The sequence below is a fragment of the Rhincodon typus genome, chromosome 1, assembly GCF_021869965.1.
Source record: "Rhincodon typus isolate 14 chromosome 1, sRhiTyp1.1, whole genome shotgun sequence".
In the NCBI taxonomy this organism is placed as follows: Eukaryota; Metazoa; Chordata; class Chondrichthyes; order Orectolobiformes; family Rhincodontidae; genus Rhincodon; species Rhincodon typus.
Genome location: NC_063332.1, coordinates 74,824,607 through 74,845,931, shown reverse-complemented (window position 1 = coordinate 74,845,931; position 21,325 = coordinate 74,824,607). Strand labels below are relative to the sequence as shown.

Here is a 21,325-nt window from a genome sequence, read left to right as displayed (position 1 = left end):
GGTTTTGAGGGCAGAAGTGCAGGAATTGCAAGAGATGCGATTGAGGGCAGTTTTGATCACCGGAGGTTGGGGTGGGGGGTAGTGAAGTTGCGGTCTTTGAAATAGGAGGACATCTGGAGAAAACCTGCAGAAATCTGTAATACAAAGAGACTTGTGGACAAAACAAGCACACAGGCACAGCAGGTAATCAGGAAGGCTTAATGAAATGTTAGCCTTTATTTCAAGGGGGTTGGAGTATAAGAGTAGTTAAGTCTTACTGCAACTGTATGAGGTACTGTAGAGTACTGTGAGCAGTTACAGTATGGTATTTAAGAGATTTCATTGGAAGTATTTCAAAGGAAGTTCACTAGGATGATCCCTGGTATGAAGGGATTGTCTTATGAACAAAAGCTAAATATTTACTGGAATTTAGAAGAATGAAAGGTGATCTCATTGAAATATTTAAGATTCTTAAGGTATTTGACAGGGTAAATGTTGAAAGGATATTTCCCCTCATGGCAGAGTCTAGGAGCAGACAGCATAGTCTCAGATTTAAGGGGTGCCAATTTAAGACTATGGAGGAGGAAGAATTCTCTTTTAAAGGTTTGAGTGTCTTTGGAACTCCTTGCCACAAACAAACCGTTATTGGGGCAGAGTCCTGGTGTATATTTAAGGCTGAGATAAATACATTCTTGATCAGTACAGGAATTGACGGTTACAGGGGAAAAGGCAATAAAGTGGACATGAAGAATGTCACATCAGCCACAATCCTCTTGAATGGTTAAGCAGGTTTAAAGGGCTGAACGTTCTGTTCCTGTTTTTTATGGTCTTATGGTCAAGCAATGCCATATTTGTTGAGCATTATCTACAAGCTGTCCTGCAACATATGGTTAAGCCTTTCAGCAGTACTCCCAAACTTGCAGCCTCCCCTCTATACAGGAACAAGGGAAGATGCTCAAGAACACGATCACTACCAAACCACACACCATCCTATCTTTAATGTATAATCACCATCCTTTTTTTGTCAATGGATCAACTACCTTAAACCTATATCGAACATTGTTGTAGGAGCATCATAATAGCACGGAGGGCAGTGATTCAAAAAGAGTACCTCAACACGTTCTGTAGGTCAACTAGGTGTTGTTATTAAAAATTGTCCTTGCAAACATCAAATTGGCAGCTACAAGGAATACCAAAGCTGTGACTTTAGAGTTTTTTCAACCAAATACCAGATGACCACCACATTTCAACTTAAGCAAACAAAATTCAAGGCAATGATTAAAAAACCCTCAAGAAATTGATCAGGTTCTGTGGGAAGAGAGAAACAGTTGAGGTTGAGTGCAACGATTTCTTCAGAGCACAATCAAATAATGGTCAGGCCAATGGCAAAGATTTTCTGGTGGCATGTCATGAAAATTTTTTAGGATTAATATTGTACATTGAGAATAAACAATGTTTTTATGGTAAATGGTGATACTTTAACATAAAATTGAGACATACACCCAAATTTATGGCATTAAAAATCAATTATTATACTGAAATATAACCTGGAAATCCAAATAGTTTTGCAAATTTTATGCTCCCACTCCAGAACATCCACTTATTGAACAGCAAAGTTTTGTATTAACTGCCATGTCTTTATTCTAAATGATGCAAGAATGTCTTCTACAATTAGACAGTATTTAAACTAAATGGAGAGAGAAAAAGTATTGAGATTTGGTGCCTTTATGGTCATATTTTATAAATGTTAACATATAACAAAAACTGATACTATGAATAAGAACACCAGTAACTCTACCCCAGAATCTGGCATTGAACTGAATTTAATCTAGAATAAACCAAAACACACAAATACAAATACACTTGCCTTTATACAAATTCCTTGTTCAATCTTGGATCATCTCAAAGTACTGCGCAAGCAATGAATGAATGTGAAGTGTCACATTGTTATTATGTAAGCAAATGTGGTAGCTAATTTATACACAGCAAGGTTTCACAAATAGAAAGTGAAATTAAAAAATGGTTTATTTGTTGCACGTTGAAGTACTAATTTAAAATCTACAGCAATGGCAAAGAAAGAGAAATTCCAAAGCTTTTTGTTTTGATTCATAAAGACAAATGCAAGATTGTTTGAAATTCGAGTATCATAGTTGTTTTTACAGGAGAGAAATAAGGGCTTCTCAGACTCCCAGGTAATTCTTCAAAGGACAAGGCTTGTATATATTCCTTTGGTTTTCAGAGAACAGGTCTGTGTACGAATGTGTCACTTCCAGCAAGCTTAATGTAAGCATCAAAGTTTGACTTATCTTAAATTGGTTGTTAATACAGCTGTTAGTGCACTCAAAATTGCTTAGCAAGTGCTATCTAATCAAAGAATCACATAATAAGTCATCTTTTGTTTGTACTTAGCAAGCAAAGTCTGCCTTGCTAATAAATGGATTGTCACTCCCTCACTGATCAGTATGTTCCAGATTTTGTACTAATGATGATTAATGTCAACAGCATTACTCCTCTCAGACACAGCAACTTTGAATCATAGCCATGCATGGTTAAAATGGAAATTTATAGGAAATTATCAGTCATTCAACCCTTCAATATGTGCTTTATTCTCCACTGCAAACCAAGTGTAAATAAACAGACAAGAATTTCCAAATTTATACTAAACTCCCTCAATAGTTGCACTTTGTTGCATGAAGTGTAACTTGATTTTTGATTCAGCTTATGTTCATAATTATTGCTGAACAATTTCACTGAAAAACATTTTATTTTGGAATGCCATTGAGCTCTTTCCCAATTTTTAAACAAACACTGATATATACTTGAAATTTACAACAATAGTTTCCACCTTAATCCCATACATATGTCCCAATCTTTATTTGCATCCTGTAAAATGAATTGAAAAAAAGTGAAAGATAATCATTGCATTTAACTTCTGGGTTGTTGATAGTTCTTCACTATGGTTGACTGCTAAGCCTGCTTGATGACATCATTGTTGCTGGATCCCATTTGATTTGATCTCAGATTCAAACTATGTCAGGAAAGGTGAAATTGACAATGCAATTACTCAATCTTTGTAGGCAGTTTTCTTCAGTTATGGTGGGCACTGTCTCTTTGCTAATTATGACAAAATCTGGGCCTTAATATTTTTGAAAAAAATTCTAATTCTTAGGTGAAACTGAAGAAGATTATTACTCTGATTCCAAAGGTCACAAATTAATAAATGCAAAAGTTATTTGTTACAAACTCATTCAAAACAAACCGATAAAAACACACTTGCAAAATTTCTGTCATTTTAGGTCAGAGACAATTTGGTTGGTATTGCCATCCAGTTACTGTGTGATTAGAAGACTGAAAAATGTAAGACAGCTCATTTCACTAAATGTGTTCAAAGGTCTATGGTTTTGATTCTTTGTAACAATATGGTCAATGTTTCAAAAGTCGGCAACACGATATGTCAGATAAATAGGTAATCTACAAAGCATTAAGACATGATACACTGGTAGACGTTCAGCAGTACAAATTATTTATCATATTAATCCATCTTATGAGTTTCCAGTGATTTAAGGAAGAAAAATTTCATTTCATGTCTTGTTAAAACTCGATTATGTCCAGAACGGAATTAAACAGAATCCATTTGACTCTAATATACATCAACTTCTTTTGGAAAACAGAGGAAGAATTCCATTCCATGCTGTACTTAATTTCATTAATTAGTATTCTAAAATCAGAAGTACAGTGTTTGAAATATAGCTGCCACAATGAAAGGAAAGTTCTTTTATCTGAAAATTAAAGATATGGTATGTAACATAACTATGGGTATAAATATTCCGTAGCGTATTAAAGGTTAGAACAATTCTAATCTTGAAAACTTGATGGCTGTTCAAATGTAAACCTTTGCAAACTGAAATAATGAAGTATGACAGTCGGTCCAAAGATTCAGACACTCAAAAACTCTGAATGCAAGTATTTATAACTCGATAATCTCAATTATTGTATGTATTAAACAAAAATTATATAAATTTAGTTCCAAGTTCCTGTCAGCTGACTATTATTAGGAGCTTGATCTATTGCCATATTACAAGCTATCATGCTCTTGATTACTCACAGCTAACGAGAAGCAGTTTTAAGGATGGTTAAAGACACAAAAATTGGGAAAAACCCCAGTAAGATTTTTTAAAAATTCTCACACCGACAGTAGCTTACGCAGACAACTGCCGTTAAAAATGTTAAAAAACAGCAGCATTAGGTTGATCAGAGTTTTACTGGTAGGATATCCAAAACACAACGTGTGCACTTTGGACCTGGTTGGGAAGGTCATACTCTACCAGGCTTCCTTGCAGAGTTAAGGTACTTGTTCGGAGAGGTAAGGTACCTTTTGAATATGGTCCTGGAACACTCTTAGAACATGTCACGTGCCCTTTGAGGAAGGTTCAAAGCAACATATACATGCACACAAGGGGCTCACTGAAGTTGTCAAAAGGAGTCTGTTCAGGCATGTAAAATCCCTGTCCTTTAAATATTTGAAAAAAGCTTGGTGTCAAAGGCAAACGAAAAATCAGTGGCAAAAAAAAAAGTCAGTGCTTATTACTTCACTACACTTGTTGACAGCAGCCTGAGAGCCATCATTGCAAGATTAGTGGTGCATGATTTGTTTCACACCCTATCACAGCAGGTTGCAGGTCAGTTCATATTTCTACTGACAGTCCAAATGGTCATAAACGTTTTTAAGTGGAACTCTGAATTCAAATGCTTGTCTTTAATAATTGATCAAAGGAATACAAAAATAGTGATGAGCTTTCATCAGTTAAGAGTTTGTTTATGGAATGAGTTAATCAATAGAAACAAATTCAATTTAATTGACAGACACTGGCTGAGTTCTTTGTAGGTGTAATGGCAAAGTAAAGTGGGAAGAAGGCATGGATTGGCATAGAGGTATGTGGGCCATGAGATGTAATCACTGCAGCACAGGTTTGAGAAGTATGGTCTATGGAGACAGGTACAGCATATGAGTTGGCATGGGAGGTGTGCTGGAGTGAGGGCTGAAGGGTTATTTATTGTTTTACTCATTTTTGTCACATCTTTAACAAAGTGTGCAGATGCTGGCCTTTTACCAAACCTAGACCTAGAAGCATCCAAGAATTTTCAATGGTTGCCCATCATGACTCCAAGTTTACATGTGAACTTGATCTAGGTTAGGTTTTGGAGCAAGGAACTCTTCAATCCCATTCAGCAGCTTAAAAAAAAAAAAGCGGTCTATGCTTAAAGCTACAACATGTACATGTAAGTTATGAATCAGACCCTCAAAACACATACTACATTGTTCAGTTCTCTCACATTGAGGTACCCTAACAGGAACAGAGTTATTTTTAATTCAAATTATTTGCAACATATTTTTGACAGTAGGTGAAAGTGTTTGCCTTTTGTAGTTAGAATAGTTTCCATCAACAGTAGTTCATTTGACAGTCCTCAACAAACCTACAGTTGACACATTCTTATTGCAATGCACCATGAAAATATGTATGAAGATGGTGATTCACCAATACATAGTATATAGAATGGTGGCACAAAAAAGGCAACCATGGAAACACCAAGCGGATATAAAAAATACTCAATTGATAAAAGAAAATATCATGGGTGCTGACCTAGAAAATAACAGAGCACCATCATGTCCTTGGACACTATTCAAATCTGAAAAACAATTTCAGATGAATCACTTAAAATTATACAAAGTAATTTTACCATTCGAGCTCCACAGGGTATTTTCCTGTGAGACAAGCCGTGCAATGACCTGTTTGCCTAGAAGATACATTTTTGTCAATTTCAGTATAATTTAGGATGGAATTTGTTCGCTGGCTCTTAATTCCCTCTTGTACAGCAGACACCAATCCTTCGACAGAGAGATAAACCACACTATTTGCTCCTATTAAAAAAAAAAGGAAATTTAAAAATATTTAGTAGTTAGCCAAAAATGTAATTTAGCCTTTGGTGTTCTGTAAATATACATAGCAATTTTCAAAAAAAATGGAAAATCATATACTGCAGCTAGATTAAATGCAAACATATGAATTAGGAACAGGAGATGGCTAGTAAATGCAATGAATATACTCCAGGCCATTGATCTTGAGATATGATTGTGGCCTCACATTTAATTTCCTGTATAGCCTCTAGACCCTTTGACCTCCTTGGCAATGAAGGATGAATCTAACTCTGCCTTTCAAATAACCAATGACTCTACTGACACTTTTGTCTCTGGGGGAAGGGAATTCCAGAGACTAAATAAACACTTGTAGAAAAACATTGTCGTCATATGTATCTTAAAGTATTTACAACGGGCAACAGAACATCTCTCCCCGATGAGCTCAATGCATTCTATGCTCACTTTGAACAGGAAGTCACTGAAACAATGTCATCTGTCCTGACAGCCTCAGATGCACCTGTACCCATAGTCACTGCCACAGACCTCAGATCAGCCTTCTTAAGCCCAGCAGCTTAATTATGAAGTGTTGCGAGAGGTTAGTCATGGCTCACATCAACTCCAGCCCACCCGATTGCCTTGATCCTCTGCAATTTGCCTACCATCACAACAGGTCCACAGAAGACCATCTCCCTGGCTTTATACTCATCCCTGGAACATCTAGATAACAAGGATAGCTACATTAGGCTCCTATTAATTGACTTGAGCTCCGCCTTCAAAACTATAATTCCAAACAAACTCATCTCCAAACTCTGAGACCCTGGTCATGGCTTCCCCACCCCTGTAACTGGAACCTGGACTTCCCTGACCTATGGACCGCAATCAATAAGAATAGGCAACACCTCCTTCACAATAATCCTGAGTACAGGTGCCCTGCAAGACTGTGTACTCAGCCCCCTACTATACTCCTCACAAACTCAACTGTGGCCAAATTCTACCTCAACTCCATTTACAAGTTTTCTGACAACACCACCATTGTAGATTGGATCTCAGATAATGACAAGACAGAGTACAGAAAAAGAGATTGAGTGCTTAGTGGCATGGTGTAAAGACAACAATGTCTCCATCAATGTCAGCAGAACGAAAGAGCTGGTAAGTGACTTCATGAAGCAGAGTGGAGGGCACGTCTCTGTCTGCATCAATGGTGCTAAGATGGAGATAGTCAAGAACATCAACTTCCTGGGAGTGAAAATCACCAACAATCAAGACAGCACAACTGTACTTCCTCAGGAGGCTAAGAAAATTCAGCATGCTCACAATGACGCTTACCAATTTTTAACCGGTGCACCAGAGAAAGCATCCTACCTTGAATGGATGCATCACAGCGTGGTGTGGCAACTGCTCTTCCCAAGACCGCAAGAAACTACAGAGAGTCGTGAACACAGTCCATCACACAAACCAGCCTTCTATCCATTGACTTCATCTAAACTTCCCGCTGCCTCAGGAAAGCAACCAATATAATCAAGACCTCTCCCACCTCAACTGTACTCTCTTCCACCCTCTTCTATTGGGCAGAAGATATAAAAGTTTGAATACACTTATGAACAGATTCAAGAACAGGTTCCTGCCCACCGTTATCAGAATTTTGAACAGACCTCTCAAATAGGAATGTTGATCTCTCTCTCTCTCTGCGGCTATAATATTGTATTATGCCCTGTACTCTGCTACCCTGATACACTTTGTATGGTATGATCTGCCTATATAGCAAGCAATGCAACACTTTTCACTGTATCTTGGTACATGTGGCAACAATCAAACTCAAACTAAATAGGAGATCCCTAAACCATAAAGTGTTCCTCTAGTTGTAGCCTTTCCCATTAGGGGAAATAGCTTCTCAGCACCCACAAGTCAAGTCCCATCAGAATCTTATGTTTCAACAAAGTCATCTTTTCTAAACTCCAATGGACAGAGGTGCAACCTTTCCTCATAAGGTGACGCCTTCATCGGAGGAATCAAGTGACATATTGATTAGTTTCTAACACAATTACCTTCTTTGAGAAAGGCCACCAAATCTTTACACAGTACTTCAAAGTGGTCTCATCAACACCTTGTACAACAACAGCAAAACATCGTCCTTTAAAATTCCATTCCCCTTGTAATAGATGATAGTATTGATTTGTCTTCCTTACCATCTGCTGTATCAGCATACTATCTTGTTCTGATTCATGTATTAGGACACTCCTTTGTACATCAGTTCAGCAATCTCTGGTGATTTAAATACTTTTCCTGTCAAAGTGGGCAAGTTGACATGTTTCCACGTTACTTTCCATCTGCCAAATTTTGCCCAGTCTTAACCTATCATCGTCCTTTTACAGATCCCATATATCCTCTTTATAACTTGCTCTTTATGTTTAAGATCACTGATGAAATAAAAACACTATTCAGTCACTTCTTCTACATCACTGATATAGATTGTAAATAGTTGAGACCCAACACAGGTCTCTCAGACACACCACCAATTAAAGCTTGCCAACACGAACACTCACCCACTGGCCAGTAGTTTCGGGTATTCTGTCTCCTTCCTTTCTTAAAGGAAAGGTGTTTCTTTCATCATTTTCTAATCTGATGAGGTCTTTCCAAAACCTAGGCAACTTTGAAAAATTACAACCAATGCATTTACTATTTCCACATTCGCTTATTTTAAGTCCCTAAGAAGAACTCCATCAAGTCTTGGTAAATTCTTAACCTTTAGTTCTAACGGTTTTCCTCGGTACACTTTCCCTGATGACTAAATGTTTCAAGCTCATCTCTCCCTCTCACCTCTTGATTTAAAACAATTTTTGGAATACAACATTGAAGACTGAACAGTACAGCACAGAACAGGCCCTATGGACTGCCATGTCTGTGCTGACCATGATTCTAATCATCCCCCCCATTCTAAACTAATGCTATCTGCCTGCACATGGTCCATATCCCTCTTTTCCCTGCCTGTTCATGTGTCTGTCTAAGTGCCCCTTCAACATTGCTATCATCTCTGCTTCTACCACCTCTCCTGGCAGTATTTCCAGGCATCTATTAAAAACTTTTCCTTGCACACCACATTGAAATTTTTCTCCTCACACCTTAAACCTATGCCCCCTAGCATTTGACATTTCCATCCTGGGAAAAAGACTCCAAACTATCCATTCCTCTCAATTTTATACACTTCTATCAAGATCCCTCACCCATCATTGTTCTCGTCAAAACAAACCCAGTGGAGATGGAATCGGAGATCTACAGCACAGAACAAGGTTGTTCAGCCTATCAAGTCTGTGCCAGTCAGAAACAAGCACCTAATTATTTGTATCCCATTTTCCAGCACTTGTCCTTGTATGCCTTGGCATCGCAAGTGCACATCTAAATACTTATTAAATGCTACAGGCTTTCAGCCTCTAATCACCCTTACAAGCAATGAGTTCCAGATTCCCACCATCCTCTGGGTGGGAAAGTTTTTTCTTACATTTCCTCAAACTCTTTTGCAGGGTTAACCGTTAAAATCTGTGCCCCTGGTCATTGATCCTTCCACAAGGGGAAATGTTTCTTCCTGTCTGTGTCCCTTATAATTTTATACATCTCAGTCATGGTCTCTCTCAACACCTCTACTCCAAGTACAACAACCCCAGTCTGTACAATCTCTCTTCATGATAAATTCTCCAGTCCAGGCAACATCCTGGTACATCTCCTCAGCACCCTACACAATGCTATCACATGCTTCCTATAACGTGGCTTCCAGAACTGTACACAATACTCTAGCTGAGGTCTAACCTCCCTGCTCTTAAACTCTATGTCTCAACTAATAAAGACAAGTATATCATTTGCCTTCTTAATGATTTTGTCCTGAAATATTAAGGAATTGATGTGCATACACACTAAGGAACCTTTCTGACCCACTGCTTTCAAGGGTCCTACTGTTAATCACGTATTATCTTTTCTTGTTTGTCCTGCCCAAGTGCATCACCTCACATTTATCCGAATTGCACTCCATTTGCCACTCCATCAACCCACTGACCAGCCTGTCTATATCCTCTTTTAAGTCTAAGGCTATACTCATCACTAATTACTGATCTACCAATTTTGAATCATATATGAACTTACTAATCAATCCTCCTACATTCAAGTCTAAATCAATTATATAAACAACAAACAGGAAGGGCACCAACACAGACTCCTATGGGACTCCAACGGACACAGACTTCCCATTGGAACAGCACCCCTCAACCATCATTTGCTTCCTGCCACTCAACCAAGTGTTGAACCCATGGGGTTTTACCTTTGCTATCAGTCTCCCAAGCAGGACTTTATCAAAAGCTTTGCTGAAGTCCAAGCAAAAGCATGGTCCTCAGCCACACAACCAGTCACTTCATTGAAAAATTCAAATCTAGAAATATAACCTGATGTATGTCTCCATTTGACATAGTTCATTAAATAGAGCTTATGTTCAGCTACCTTGCTGAATGTTTTTAAGGCAAGGCTAGATAAATTTTTGAACAGTAAAGAAATTAAGGGTTATGGTGAGTGGGTGGGTAAGTGGAGCTGAGTCTCAAAAAGATCAGCCATGATCTTATTAAATGGCGGGGCAGGCTCGAGGGGCCAGATGGCCTAGTCCTAGTTCTTATATTTCCCTTTAACATTGCAAAATTGGCTATACATCCTTAGTACAGACTTCCTGATCGGTGATCTACATATCCCATGCAGCACACAAAACATTTTCTTGAGTGCTGGTGGGATCAATGCAGCTTTTGCTTTTGCTCCTACACTCTGAAGTCCCACTTCCTTCCAAGTTCCCATTCCCACCCTGCATTGTCACTTTAAAGTTCCAGTGCCAGTTGCCTTCACTGCATACAGCTTCAATTGACTTTTCTGCCATGCTCCTACTCTCAGCCTAGAGTCCTGGGACCTCTTCAGTTGTTAGCTGCACCAATAAATGTCTGCCACTAGATAGTGCTTGTTTAATACAAAATCAGGCATTTTGATGAGTTTTAAGAGATAGTAAGAACTGCCAATGCTGGAGTCAGAGGTAACACAGTGTGGAGCTGGAGGAGCACATCAGGCCAGGCAGCATCAGAGGAGGAAAGTTGACGTTTCGGGTCAGGACCCTTCTTCAGAAATGGGGGAGGGAGCTCTGAAATAAATAGAGGAGGGGTGGGGCTAGGGAAGGTCGGTGCTGATGAGTTTAATTCCCTTTACATTTACAATATTCACATTTATATTGTATTTTTAATATATTTTAGTTTGAAGGTTATTTCATTTATGAATGTGTTAGAATTTGCTGAGTTTCAACTTAGTTTTTCAAAACAAACCAGAAATTGCAGGGAAAACTCATCAGGTCTGGCAGCATCAGTCACTGGACTTGAAACGTTAACCCTGCTTTCTGTCCACAGATGCTGCCAGACCTGCTGAATTTTCCAACAATTCCTCTTTTTGTTTGATTTCCAGCATCGTCAGTTCTTTGGTATTTTTTTATTTATAATTTTTCAGTTTTTTTCTGCTGAAAAGATCCTAAAGTACCAAGTGTATTGCTTTCATATTTAGTGATTTATTTCTTCAGGTTTTACAGCAGGCAATCTGCAATACTGCACATGTATGATACAGTATTTCTACTTGCACTTCAGTTTTCCAGGCAAGAAAATGTCCAACGGAACCCAACTCTGGCTTTTCAAGTGATTCCTGTGGGAATCTATATAGAACCACACTTTTAAGTTAGGAAGTATACGGTTTGGATTTTTTAACAAATTAATAGGCTACACATTTAATGTCAAAGATGGCAAAAGTATGCTGCAACGGCCCTGTATAAATAACACTAGTTTGGTTGCTCTATGACAGATGGTTTGAAGATGAAATTATGCATTCAGATAATACACTGATAAATATTGGTCTACCATTAAAGAATCAAACAAAGAAAGTATTCTGGTACAATTTCACAAAAATTTTAGTTAAGAAGCCACAGTGAAACCAAAAGACATCCATCAAGGTATGATTTGTCCGTTTGTCACACAAAACAATACTTTTCAGTGTATCTTGGTACATGTGACAATAATAAATCAAATCAAATTTTACCATCACCATTATCAGAATGTATGACAAAATAGAAATCTCAACAAACCTATATAGCCTGCAAGATCTTCAAATTCTGGTTTGTTGGCAATCAACTCTTCTTTTGTTGGAATGTTAATTCCCATATAACAAGGAAATCTTATTGGAGGTGAAGCCACACGAATGTGTACCTGTAAAAACAGTTTTCTAAAGATAAGAAACCTCATGTAGTCTAAGCTTCTCAGTTGAAGAAAATCATCTAATTAAAATAATTTTTTGAATGATTATTTAACATGATACACCATCTGAAGAAATGCTAAGTGAGTGAAATACAGAGAAATGACATGCAAGAACAAATTGATTGTTTAAAAATGTAGTAAATTATATTTATCTATACATTCAATTTCACACTAACATGCAGTACAATGTATACTATAAAATATACAATATTACAATTTCTTTTGGAACATTCTTTCTAATACCTCTTTTGCACCTGCTTCCTTCAGGACTTTAATGATTGGAGAAATAGTATTTCCACGCACAATTGAATCGTCTATCAACACAATCCGCTTTCCAGCAAAATTATCACTCAAGGCTCCAAATTTTTGTGCTACCCCAAGTTGCCGCAGTCTTGTATTTGGTGCAATGAATGTTCTGCCCACATAACGGTTTTTGCAGAGCACTTCTACATATGGAAGTCCTGCCTGTAATAGAACAGTAACAATTTTTAATTCCTAGAAGTTAACCTTTCACTATTTTAGAATGTGATGCATGGTAATTACCCACTCTGAAACATCTAAATTAACTGATAGAGGATAGGGCTTAAAATCCTTTCCCTTTGATTTTCAATTGCTTATTACTCTGAACTAGCTGTTGCTTTCTCTTATATCAGTGCTGGCCAACGTTTGCATATGGCCTGAGATGGCACATTTCAATTTTTCTCACCCTTGGGGGACCAGGATAGTAAAACTGAACTTCACCACAAAAAAAATTTTAAACAATACAATTGATAATGCAAATTGAGTAGTAATCAACAGAAATAGCCATTAAAAAGCACTAAGCAAAGCTTAATAATAAAGCCATTTTTGGCTTTTTGGTTAAGAATGAGAAAAAAAAAAAAAAAAAAAAAAAAAAAAAAATCAGCCTCAATTGATGATCACCAAGAAAGAAGATGGCAACTGGGACCAACCAAAGGAGTTACTAACACTGATTTTACACAGCATGGTGTACACTTCCAGCTGGCCTTGCCGGAATTCTAGTGAAATTGGGAATCAGAAATGGGTTGATTTTCAGTATGTGTTTCTTCTTCTCATAGCCCACTTTTCTTCTTCCTTCTCCCCTTATCTCTTGCATGCGCTCCCTCGCTCTTCTCATTCTGCATCTTTAACTTCAAGAAAATAATCCATGGGGCTTTTATATATTAAAAAAAAAAAATCAAATCTTGCTGGGGAAATGAACAATTAACAACAAAAATCCTTCTAAAAGTTGTTGAAAATGCAATACAACACAGCTCTGCACCAAGGCAGTGCTGCAAGTCTCAATCTCAACGGTCTACTTCAAGAACTTCATGAACCCAGGCAAAGTACCTAGGAACTACTAACCCTTAACAATGGCTCAACAGGGCTGGAGTTGGTGGATTTCCAGGCACCTTACCTGCATAGCCAGAGCCCAGGCCTTTTCCTGCTGCCCTCCTATAGCAGGCAGCAATTCCTGCTCACCTCCCCCTAGCTTTCAGCAGCAGCAGCAATCTGGGCTGCAGGGTACAAAGAGCTGTTGAACCAGTTCTGAGGAAGGGTCACCGGACCCGAAATGTTAACGCTGTTTTTTCCTTCACAGATGCTGCCAGACCTGCTGAGCTTTTCCAGCAACTTCTGTTTTTGTTCCTGATTTACAGCATCCATAGTTCTTTCGGTTTTTAAAGAGCTGTTCAAGTTGGTCCAGCCCCTGTACTCCTACTTACCTTGACTGCCAGGTGATCCAGAAAGCCCCGGACAAGAAAGTGATCCCTCAGTCAGATCTAGGAGTATGTGGTCAAAATCAGCTCTTCCACATGAACAGCAAGGCAGACAGGCAGAACTCCATCCACTACCAGGTGTCCCTGTATGACTGCTTCAAGGTAGTGTCCAGGGACAAGGAGGATTCAGATGAGAGCCCCTCTCTCCAAAAGCAGGTCCCATTCCTTTCTTTCTGTAAAGGACTGGTAGTTTTTGGAGTTCTGGAACTGAAGCAGGAAGCCTCCTGTTCCCAGCACAGGACCTGTCATCTCACTAACAAGTCTCCAGGCCTTGGGTCGTTCAGTGCTCCTCCAATTACAGATGGGTACCCTCCACATTTGCTACTGATAGGCTCACCAGTAAACTTGCAGTAGCACACAAGGGAGAGACAAAAGGCTTCTGATTGGAGGAGTAGCTCCTTGCCAAATCTATGAATGAGCTGTAATTTAAAACAGCTGTTGTAGAATCATAGAATCCCTACACTGCAGAAAGAGGCCATTCGGCACATCAAGCCTGCACCAATCCTTCGAGGCCCAGCTACCTACCCACCCCACATAACCCTGCGGTTACCAGGACTATTCCACTTAGCCTGCACATCCCTAGTCACTATGGACAATTTAGCATGGCCAATTCACCGAGTCACAGTTTTGAACTGAGAGAGGAAACCAGAGCATCCAGCGAAAATACACAGACGGGGAAAACACGCAAACTCCAGTCACCCAGGTTGGAATTGAACCAGGGTCCCTGGTGCTGTGAAGCCACCCTGGAACATGAGCCACCATGCTGCCCAAATGTTGGGCCGCATGTAATGCTGTGGTCAGCCCCGATTGGTCTGTGGACCATGGGTCAGGCAACCTATTTTGCACCATTAAAATTACTGGTACAACCTTCACAACACTGCATTGCTAGTATATCAAAGTTTAGAAATCCAAATGATTTAACTCACTTGATGAGTAATGAAGTGTTAGGAGAGCAGCGAGGTTGACAATGTATATCTCGACTTCCCAGACACATTTTGATAAAGTACCTCATAATAAAACATGATCAAAAATTTAAAGACTGTGCCTTTCAAGGGGCAGTCGCACTCAGATAGATCAAACCCACATTCCCACCCACCCTATTGTTCTCAGAATAAGGGGCTGCACATTTAAGACAGAGATGAGGAGGAATTTCTTCTCTCAGAGAACAAAAGAACAAAGAAAATCACAGCATAGGAACAGGCCCTCCAAGCCTGCACCGATCCAGATCCTCTATCTAAACCTGTCGCCAAATTTCCAAGGACCTGTATCCCTCTGCTCCCTGCCCATTCATGTATCTGTCTAGATACATCTTAAATGATGCTATTGTGCCCACCTCTACCACCTCTGCGGGCAACGCATTCCAGGCATCCACCAACCTCTGCGTAAAGAACTTTCCACGCATATCTCCCTAAAACTTTTCCCGTCTCACCTTGAAATTGTGACCCCTAGTAATTCAGTCCCCCACTCGAGGAAAAAGCTTCTTGCTATCCACCCTGTCTATACCTCTCATGATTTTGTAGACCTCAATCAGGTCCCCCCTCAACCTCCGTCTTTCTAATGTGAATAATCCTAACCTACTCAATCTCTCTTCATAGCTAGCGCCCTCCATACCAGGCAACATCCTGGTGAACCTCCTCTGCACCCTCTCCAAAGCACTTTATCCAATGCTATCTACAGATCTAAGTACAGCAAGGACATCCACCAAGAACTCCAAGAAATTGGTCAAACAAAATTTCCCTTTCATAAAAACATATCAACACTGCTTGATTACTGTGAACTAATGACATTCATAATAAAAGCTTCTAACATTTATGACAGATGTTAAGCCTCGTGGCCTGTAGTTTCCTGCTTCTGACTCTCTCCCTTTTTGAATAAAGGAGTTACATTTTCTATCTTCCAATCTCTCGCAACCTTCCATGAATCAAAGGCACTTTGGAAAATTAAAACCAACACATCAACTAACTCATGTGCCGCATTTCAAACAAAGTCTAGCAGGATCCAGGAATTGTCAGTCCACAACTTTAATAATTTACTCAGTACCACTTTTTTGGTGATTGTAACTTTCCTAAGTTTCTCCCTCTCTTCCATTTCCTGATTTATTGCCACTTCTAGGAGGTGACTACTATCCTATATAACAAAGTTATAGTGGTGGTTTAGTATTAGGGGCACCAGGCCTCAAACAAGGAGACAGGTTGAGAAGGACAGTACTTCTGATAACTTTAGCTGGTGTAGGAACTGAGTGCATGCTATTGGCGTGACTCTGCATCGTACACCAGCTGTCCAGCTAACTGAGCTAACTGACCCCTAATCTCTACAATGAAGATCAATACAAAACACTTGTTTCAACTCAATCCGCCATCTTCTTCATTTTACATTTTTAACTCTTCAGACTCACTACAGGACCAAAGCTGGAGATATTTATTAACTGTTTAGTGTTGTTTTAAAAACAAAGTGTATTTGTAACCTGGGGATTGCCTGCATTTTCAAGTTGTAATGAAGAAGTGTGGGCCAGAGAATAGTTGTGTGAATGGGTAAGTTTTTGGGGATAGTAATCTGCAGCTAGATCAAGTAATTAAACTGGGTACATGGCCCCCCGTGCCACCGGAGCACGGGCTGAACTTAAGTACTTATAGTTGCTTATCGTCATTCTGGATATTTTCACTATATCTATATATTCTATATTCTATTTTATCCTGTAACACTATTTGTTTTTTACTCTGTAAGATCTGTACCTAAGTACTTGTATGACATCATAAAAGGCAGCCATTGTAAAATCTTTTCACTGTACTCCTGTACTTGAGTACATGTGACAATAAAGGATATTCTATTCTATTCTAGTTACATGGCAAGTCGAGGGGTATGTCCTGCGTAACTGGATCAGAGATTTTCACACAGGTCTCAGACTACAGGGAATCAGCCAATTTCAACTTTAAAATTCTCAGACAATTTCAATGCATGTCTGCACATTACAGATTCTGCAAAGCCTTGATGTGAACCTCCAAACTTATATCTCCTCTCCAATTATCTGGAAAATTTGGTCCATTACACCAAGCCAATGAGCCCTAATTTTGCGCAATAACCTTTTAAGTGTCAGTTTGTTAATTCTTTTGAAAACTCAAACACACCACATCTACTATTTAACCACCAACAGTTACATCCTCAAAAAGCTAATATATTTGTCAGACATGATTTCCCTTTCATAAAAAAAGCATTTTGATCCTTCTAAATGTTTTGTTAACAGCTCCTTAATAATAGGTTCCAACATTATCCTAACAACCAACATCAAACTAACCAGCCTCCAAGTTGCCTATGTTCTCTAGTGTGACCGCTGTAACCTTCCAATTAATTAATTAAGCAGATTTTAGAATCTAGGCAATTTTGGAAGAGAACAAACAATGAATCTTTTTGTTTCTCCAGTGTGTTTCCTTTACAGCTATCAAATTATAGTACTTAAAAGGTCCTCACATTTATTAGCCGTTTAATTAACCACAATTTAAATCTTTTCTACAGTGAGGACAAAAAAAAAAGGTTTTACCATTTCCTTATTCCCCATTATAATTTCTCTTCCTGCAAACACTTGCTTTTGCTACTCTCTTCCTTTTTACATACCTGTAGAAGCTCTGACAATCTGTTTTATATTTCTTGCTAATTTATTCTTTTTTTTAAGAAACAATATTCTGGTCCATTGCTCTTTTTGATAAATATACGTGTGACCTAGATTTGGGTATAAAGGATGGAATTTCAAAGTTTGCAAATGACAAAACCTAAATATAGTAAACAATGATTACGAATATTAATAGACTTCAGGGGTCTATCAAATTGTGAAATGGGAAGTCAAATAACTTTCACAGAGAAGTTTAGGAGAAGGATAGAGAGAGACAAATTCAACTAAATAGTTGTAAAGGGGTGTAGAAATCTGGGCTGTGCGTGCCATCTTTTGAAGGTGATAAGACAAGTTGGGAAGACTTGAGAAAAGTGGGATTCTTGATTTTATTAGTAGCAATAAAATTAGTAGCAAGAATTTATATTAAGAAGTTAAAATACTAGTTAAACCTCAGGTTAATTGGATAATGTTCATTCTAGACAACAAACTTTCAGAAAGATGTCAAGGCTTTGAGACAGGGGTACAGAAAGGATTTCGCAGAATGGTACCGGGAATGAGAAACTTCAATCATGTGAATAGACTGGAGAAGTTGGTGTTTTTCAGAAAAGTTCAAGAGGAGAGAGGTGTTCGATCTTGTGGCTTAACACAGTAAATAAGGAAAAAACTGTATCAAATGACATAATGGTCAATAACCAGAATATATATTAGAAAACTACTTCCTTTTCAAAAAAAACTGGGTTGTTGTGATTTTGAATATGTTGGCTAAGATAGTGGTAGAAACAGACTCAATGGTAATTTCAAAAGAATTCGGAAAATAAAAAAAAAGAAAAAAAATCTATAGGTCTATGGGAAGAGAGCAAGGCAGTGGACAATTCTACCAAAATGCCAGCACAAACAAAATGGGCAAAATAGCTCCCATTCTGTAATGTTTTATGAAACTACGTTATTGCATCGCGTTATTATGTTTTTAGTTTAATATGTACCTCTTGTGCATAACCAAGTGCTGCTGGCGTTGCAGATTCAGGAACCGTGCTAACCAAGTCTGCATCAACAGGTGCTTCAATAGCAAGCTGCCGCCCACAACGTTGTCTTACTGTATATACCATCTGTCCTTATAAATTAAAGGAAAATGATATGCAAGTGAATATAGTTCTGCTACATTAAAAATTACAGATTCATACGACTACATGAAATGGAAATCCGGAATAACATCTTTTTGCTTAAACAAAGAAGCACTTTATTTTGTGAGACAATTTCATTTTGCAGTGGAGTTTTAATAAGATTGAGCATATAATCAATGCACCATAACATGAGGAACAGGAAGAGTCAGCAGTGAGTCAGTCTGGAAAGTGTGCCCCAAAGTTAACATCACAGTGAAGCAGTTTGGGAAATGTGTCCCATATTCAGCATTGTAGTAAAGCAGTCTAGGACAGTGTCAAAACATGACACATGCCAAGAGGAAGCAACTGACTGGATGAGTAAGGTTGGGTGAGTATTTATACTATGTTTATCATTTAGGTAGTTTGTAAGATCTTTATTTTAGTTTTATAGTTTATAAGGACAAAAGTGCAGAAACCCACAGAAGAAGTGCCCCAGAGTTGTTAGATTTAACTTAAAATCAAACGATATTAAGAGCTTAATTTAAGTTGTGGAAGGAGAGCTCAAGACCGTGGTATGCTCCTGCTCTCCAAAGGAAGTCGAGCAATGTTCCAGTACACAAGACCAAACATGTGCAAGAAGTGTCTCTAGCTGCTGCTCCTGGGAGTCTGAGTTTTGGAACTTTAGCAGTGGCTGAGGACATTGTCAGGCTGACCATATCATGACTAGCACATACAGAGAGGTCACTGTACAGGCAGGGAGGGAATGGATGACCATCAAGCAGAGAAAGAGGTGGTGCAAGAATCCCCTGTGGCCATTCCCTTGCAATACAGATAAACCACTTTAGATACTGTTTTGGGAGGGGGAAATAGCCTTTCAGAGGGAAGAAACAACAGCCAAATTTGTTGTACCATGGTTGCTCTGCTGCACAGAAGAGGAGGAATATGAGAGAGACGGGTATAGTAATAGCCGATTCAAATGTACGGGGCATAGACATTTCAGTGGCTGCAAACAAGACTCAAGGATGACATGTTGTCTCCCAGGTGTTACGTTCAAGGAAATCTCAAAGTGGCTGCAGGACATTCTGGAGTGGGAGGGTGAAAAGTCAGTGTCATGGTACATATCTGTACCAAGGATGTAGGTTTAAAAAATGTGATGAAGTCCGAAAAGCAGAATATCGGGAGTTGGGAAGAAAGTTAAAAAAGTAGGACCTCAAAAGAAGTGATCTCAGGATTGCCACCAGTGCAAAATTCTAGTCGGAGTAGAAATGGCAGGATATATCAGATGAATACATGGCTGGAGAGATGATACAAGGAAGAAGGTTTCAGATTCTAGGGAAGCTGGTTCCAATACAAGCTGGATGGGTTGTTCCTGGGCAGGACCGGAATAAACGTGTGGGGGAAACTTTCTGCTATTGTGGTTGGGAGTGTTTAAACTAAAATGGCAGGGGCTATAAACCAATAGAGGGAGACAGAAGAGAGGGAAACAAGGGCAAAAACAAAAAAGGAAAAAAGTGACAGACAGTAATTCAGGGTAAGAATCAAACAGGGTCACAATGCAAAATAATGTGAACAGGACTAAGAATATTATAAAAAGACAAGGCCTATGTCTGAATGTGCTAACCATTTGCAACAAAGCTGATGAATCAGTTGTAGATATATGCGTAAGGTACAGTTGGGATTATGGACACATGGCCACAGGATGACCAAGAATGGCAGCTGAATATTCAGGAGTATTCAGTTTTAAGGAAGGAAAGAGAGTAAAAGGAGATGGGGTAGTATTGTTGATTAAAACAGAAATTAATGCAACAGTAAGGAAGGATATTAGTTCCAGCGAAGTAGAATCTGTATGGGTAGAGCTAAAAAAAACCAAAAGGGTAGAAAACAATAGTGGGGTTTATATATAGGTCCTCAAACTACAGTGGTAATATTGGGGAAGTCATTAAACAGGAAATTAGAGACACAAGCAATGAAAGGTACAGCTGTAATTATGGCCAACTTTAATCAGTATATAGATTGGGCAAATTACATCAATTACAATGCCATGGAAGAGAAATTTCTGGAGTGTATATGAGTTGGTTTTCTGGATCAATACTTTGAGAAGCCAACTAGAGACCAGGCCATCCTATACTGGGTGTTGTGTATTAAGGCAGGAATAATTGACAATCTTCCCATGCGGTGCCCTTTGAGAAGAAACGACCAAAGTATGGTAGTATTATTCATCAAGATGGAGACTGGCATAATTGGCTCTGAGACTAAAGTCCTGAATCTAAATTGTTATTTCCTCTTATGTTATGAGGTGCAAACTGACTATAGTAAATTGTGGAACATCACATAACGTGATGACAGTGGTTAGGGAATGAGGAATTGCAACAATTATTCATTCCTGTCTGGCACAAAGATAAAATGGAAATTGTGGCCCAACTATGGCTAACAAGGGAAACTAGGGATACAGTCAGATCCAAGGAAAGGGCAGAAAAAGCTGCAGACCTGAGGATTGGGAGCAGTTTATATTTCAGCACAGGGGGACAAACAGATTGATTATGAAAATAAGAGTACAACAGTAAGCTTACAGGAAACATACAAACCGATTGTGGAGAGAAAAAGATTAATGAAGACAAGGTCTTAGTAGGGTCCTTTACAAT

At 38.7% G+C, this 21,325-nt stretch overlaps 1 protein-coding gene across 1 annotated transcript in view; it reads right to left on the bottom strand.

Moving 5' to 3' along the window:
- Positions 1-2,105: 2,105 nt before the first annotated feature.
- Positions 2,106-21,325, bottom strand: part of ppat (phosphoribosyl pyrophosphate amidotransferase) — a 61,384-nt gene continuing 42,164 nt past the window's right edge. Inside the window, exons 8-11 of the mRNA XM_048595643.1 lie at positions 18,567-18,694; positions 12,448-12,669; positions 12,036-12,156; positions 2,106-5,899 (exon numbers count right to left, since the gene is read on the bottom strand). Coding sequence (XP_048451600.1) covers positions 5,715-5,899; positions 12,036-12,156; positions 12,448-12,669; positions 18,567-18,694 — 656 coding nt within the window. The 3' untranslated portion in view covers positions 2,106-5,714. The remainder of the gene's footprint in view (positions 5,900-12,035; positions 12,157-12,447; positions 12,670-18,566; positions 18,695-21,325) is intronic.